This window comes from Tupaia chinensis, unplaced genomic scaffold, assembly GCF_000334495.1.
Source record: "Tupaia chinensis unplaced genomic scaffold, TupChi_1.0 Scaffold000377_5, whole genome shotgun sequence".
Classification (NCBI taxonomy): Eukaryota; Metazoa; Chordata; class Mammalia; order Scandentia; family Tupaiidae; genus Tupaia; species Tupaia belangeri.
The window spans coordinates 609,620-614,701 of record NW_006159879.1 but is presented as its reverse complement, the minus strand read 5'-3'; the positions used below and the strand labels follow the sequence as shown (position 1 = coordinate 614,701).

The 5,082-nt window shown below is 56.6% G+C and overlaps 1 protein-coding gene across 1 annotated transcript in view; it reads left to right on the top strand.

Moving 5' to 3' along the window:
* The window catches only part of DCDC2C (doublecortin domain containing 2C), an 81,432-nt gene that overhangs the window by 21,849 nt on the left and 54,501 nt on the right, over window positions 1-5,082 (top strand). The window contains exon 4 of the mRNA XM_014589769.1: window positions 2,541-2,678. Coding sequence (XP_014445255.1) covers window positions 2,541-2,678 — 138 coding nt within the window. The remainder of the gene's footprint in view (window positions 1-2,540; window positions 2,679-5,082) is intronic.

Genomic DNA, 5,082 nt, shown 5'->3' with positions numbered 1-5,082 from the left:
GTTGCCAACTTGTTGCTTTCCGATGCTTAAGATGTCCCGCGGCACAGGCTGGTAGTGCCCGGCATGTCACCTGCTGCCCCTGGGAGCCTCGGAGCGCCTGTGCCCCCTCTCTGCTAGCCCCAGGAATAGAAGAGGGATCTTCCCTTTTTCTTTAATTTTGTGACGTGAATCTTCACTATTTTTTTTTTAGAGAGTTTTTTGCTATAGGGCACGTGTGGTTGCCAGAGAGAGAGACACAGATAAGCGAGAAATCACCCCCTGGGTGATGGTCACGCCGCAATCCCTTCTCCATTCTCCTCTCGGGATCTCGGACACGCATGCACACGTGCCCGGCGCGAGTTTAAGTCACTGGGTCTGGGACTTGAACCACAGTCGACTACATGGGAGTCCAGCGACGTAATCATTACGTCAACTGCTGGTCCCAAATTTTCACTATTTTTGCACATATTTCCTCCCGTTTTTGTTTGAGCATATTTTTGGGATTCTTATTATTTGGAGGTTGTACTTTTATTCATCTTCATTTCTTTAAAAATTTTCTAAATTAATTTTATTTTTTACATTTAATCACTGTGTATCATTACAGCATAACAAGTGCATTTTCCTATGAGAATACACCACATTTCAGTCTTCCTCATTAACTTTTGTCTAAGCCTTCCCTGCCTCCTCCCAGGAGGGAACGCGCCCCTCCTCCTCCACGCCTGTCCACGCCTTCGCTGTGTCCGCTCTGCTGTTCCCCCACCCCTCCACCATTTTCACATCCGCATTCCTTCCTGCTCTATTTGTCTCTCATTCTTGTTTCCTACTGGCGGTCTCTCCTATTGTCTTCCACGCTTATGTGGACCTTGGCCAGTCTGTCTCTTCGACGTCTGAAGTGTCCGCCCTCAGGAGCTGGAGCTGTGGGTCGCCGTGGCCCTGGGACTGCAGTCTGGCAGTGGGGACAGGCACTGATGGCCCGGGCAGAGCAGGGGAGACAGGCTGCAAGTTGTTTCACACAGAAGCTCTGCTCGGTCTCAGCGCTGCTCCCCAGATGGCAGGCTCTGCGGCAGGTTCCCAGGGTCATTCGTGACCTCTGTGGTCTCCGGTGTTTCCTGTGGGGTCGAGCTGAGGCAGCCCCGAGTGGCCCGGGCAGCTGGGGGCATCAGAATGAGGCGCACAGGCCTCGCCTTGCACTTTCTGAACTCGACCGCACGGGCCCAGCAGCCTGGCTCGTCTGTCAGTTCATTTATTTATTTATTTATTTATTTACGTAGGTTTTGCCATAGGGCACGTGTGCTTGCTGGAGACAGAGAGTGGGAATGAGAGGGAAATGGGAAATCACCCCCGGGGGATGGCCATGCTGTAATGCCATCTCTTCCACTCTCCTCCTGGGATTTTGGACACACGCACATATGCCTGGCATGATTTTCAAGCTGCCCGGTCCAGGACCCAAACCATGGCCAGCCCTGTAGGGGTGCAGCTTCTTACCCACCGTGCACTGCTCTCCTGCAGTCTGCCTTTGCACCAGCCCCCAGTGGTCCCGACGTGGCCCGGGCTGAGTGCCGAGGGCCGGTCTTCTCCGCGTCCCGCATCCCTTCTCTTTTCACCCCGCTTGCCGCCTGTTCACGGCCCCGCCCCGCCGAGCTCTCTGGCAGTGGCTCCGCCTTGGTCACATCCTACCGCAGTGCCAGCCTACACTGACGTTGCCGGCAGACCTGGCACGGCTCTTTTTCATGGAATTCTCTTTTTTTATTGCCAGAGGGCACATATGCTCCACAGGGTGAGGGGAAATCACCCCTTTGTGGGGAGTGCTCACGCTGCGATCCTTTTCCGTTCTCCATCCTGTCAGAATTGAGGGAACACATGCGTGCATGCGTGAGTGCTCATGTGTACACGCACTCATGCATGTGCATACACACACACACCACTGGTGTGCTTTTCAAGCCTCGGGCCAGGGCTCAAGCGGTACTCGGTCAGAGGGGTCTGCCGAGCCCTGGGGCAGCCCTTCGTGGCACTCTCCAGTGGCTCCGAGAGGCAGACCCCTCTCCTTGGAGCTCAGGCCTTGGCGGCCGGGCCAACGTGTCTGCGTGCTCTGTGTACGGCTCCCCCTCTGCCACAGAATGGGCCGAATCGTCCCCTAATAAGCTGGGGGTAGCGCTTGCCAAAATGTTGGCTAATATTTGTCTTCTGGTAGTTATAAAAAAGCACATCATTTGTTAATAAATGCTGGTTTGTTTTTCAAGGACTGCTAGAACAATATAAGTCCATTTGTATTAATGTTAGCTGTTATTAGCTAACATGAACTGAACACCGACCAGGAGCTTAACCTGTCCTCGAGAGCCCGTGAGCACTTGTACAGAATTCTGATACGCTTTAATGAAAACATCTAAGACGGAAAGCCAGTGCAATCCGGAAGAGCCCGCCGGGTCTCACTGGCGCATCCGGGCTGGCTGCTGTGTCTGCCGCGTCTCCAGCAGCCCCGATTCTGGCCCCGTTACGCTCGCAGAAGCCCCGCCTGAGGCCGGTCTCACCCTCTGCACCTGTCTCTGTCCCCTTGTCCTCAGATTATTCACAATGACCGGGCACCTCCTGGACAGCTCAGAGGACCTGCAGGACAATCATTTCTACGTCGCCGCAGGGCTGGAGACCTTCAAGCCGGTCCCCTACTGGAAATCCCCGAGGGTCCCCAGCGAGGTCCAGCTGTGAGTATGCCGTATGCTGCTCATTCCTGAGTTCGTGATTCGCCTCTCCCAGCCCCTCCCAGATACCTCCAGTTCAGCTGTTGGTTGATTTTTCTGTAGTGCATTCGCCTCTCCCAGCCCCTCCCAGTCACCTCCAGTTCAGCTGTTGGTTGATTTTTTCTGTAGTCCAGCTTAGTATGAAGGGTCTTTGAAAAGTTCACGAAAAACACATATTGTGAAACAATTATGCATGGATTTCAAAACTGTTTGCACCAAAATAAACTTGTACTTCCATTGTTTTCCTGTGAACTATTAGAAGTCCCTTCATATTCTCATTTTATATGGGCACAGTTTTAGATTCTGAAGATCAGGCTTGGAGGACCCCTGCTCTGTCCTCTGGGCGACAGTAAGACTGCATCAGGCCCTTCGTTTCTTCCCTGGGACACCAGGGCTGGGAGCCGCAGGGACCAGAGCTGCATGTGCAGAGCAGTTCCGAGCTGGGGGCCGCTGGGTGCAGCCGGCATGAGGCTGGGCCCCGCCCTCTGCTCGCCGTTGCTCAGGTACAGCACAGTTTGGGCAGGCTATCAGTCTCTCTGCGGTTGTCGTGTAGTTCCTGAGACCTCACAGTGCATATACTTCTGGGCGTGAGGGAGGGGACAACTGGGAGGAAGGTGAGGATGTTTGTGGGACCTTTCATCTGTCACCCAGGAGGACAGGATGTCTTCTCTCGGGACTGGTAGCCCACTGCGGTTCCTCCATCTAGTGTAGACAAGTAAGACTCGCAGTTAAACACGGCTTCGGCCTAATGCTTCCTTGGAGAGGCGAGTCAGTGAGGTGCCCAGGGCTTCACCGAGGCAGCGAGGCCCAGTGTTTGGCCCCATTGCTTCCCTGCTGCGGTTTCCCACCCACCCGCGGAGAGCCCTTCTCTCACTCTGGTCAGGGAAAAGCCGTGGGGCCCGGTGGCCTGGTACGGTCCACTGTAGGAGCTCCCTTTCTCAGGTCGCGGTTGTGTGTCAAACCTCAGCGTTCCCAGCTCCTGTAAGGAGCCCCAGACAGCTCTCCAACCTGCGTTGTATTAGAGACAGAAAGCTCTTCCTCAGTCTGGGAGCCTCGGTGGCCACGGCTCTGGTGAGAGGGGCCGAGCTCATGCTGGGCGAGGGTGGAGATGGGAGCCGGGCTGTGGGCCTGCGTTGGGTAGGCCGTGCTGACCCCTGCTCCTGCACTTACTGGCTGCGTGCACAGAGCCTGTTTCCTTTGGTGAAAGCCAAGAGTGCTGTGTGGATAAGCTATGATGGGGAAGAGTCTGTACGTTATAAAGTGCTTCTGAAGTGTGTTGTTTTCATGCCATTCATCGGGTTAAGCTCAGCAAGGCTGATTTGTAAGACTGAAATTCAAAGGCGTCTCAGATGAAAGCCCAGATTAGGGTGGAGGCCCCCGTTCGTTGCCTGGAGTCCGCTAGGAAGACAGACGAGGAGCTTTGGACACCCACCCTGTGCCCTGTGGCCAAGGCCATGAGACCTTTGCTGCTCAGGGGCTGAGCTCTCCTGCCATTCATCGCTCACCTTCTGAAAGGCCGGCTCTATCCCTACCAGGCAGCGGGGAGCTCTCCGCGTCGGCATGCAGCTCTGCCCGCTCTGCCTCCCTGGGGTGTACGTCAGGTGCTCTGATTCCCTTTCCCTGCGTTCCGCGGGCTCTGCTCTAACATGGGCACCAGGCCTGCCCGTTCCCATCTCAGGTGTTGGTGTCGCCGAAACCGGTGGGGCCACCTCACTGGCGGCTGAGCCCTGACCGAGGCCCTGTAGTGAGCAGTGCGTCCAGCTGGGGCAGCTTAGGGGGCTTACCGGGAGCCTTCCTCACAGCTGCCCCGCTGGCAGGCCTTTTAATCGCCATTATCTTGAGCAAAGAGACAGAGGCGACACCGTTCGCCTCACTGTGGACAGGACAGACAGCTTATTTGTGGAGAGCACCATGCAATGGCCACCCACCCCGACGCACAGCCTGGGTTCCATTGCACAAGTGCTGCAGTGTTGAGAAAGCCGGGTCCCCTCTGGCACGTGGCAGGGCTGTCCCCTCCCTGCCCTGGCTCTCGTGTTGCTGGGATTTCCCCTCGAAGGCACAGAAAGGCTCCCTCCATCCTGCCTGCCGAGGACGGCCCCACAGGAGCCTGACTCCCAGCAGAGGGTGGGGACAGCCTGCATGTCCCGATGTCGTGACTAGTTGTTGCCGTTCCTCACGGCACAGCAGGTGGACACGGCACAGGGGATGAACACAGCACCGGGGGTGGATGCGGCACGGCGGGTGGACGCGGGATGGTGGGTGGACGCGGCATGGTGGGTGGATGCGGCATGGTGGATGGACGCAGGACGGCGGGTGGACGTGGATGGCGGGGGGGCAAGGCAAGGGGGGGGGGGAAGGGCGGGGGGGG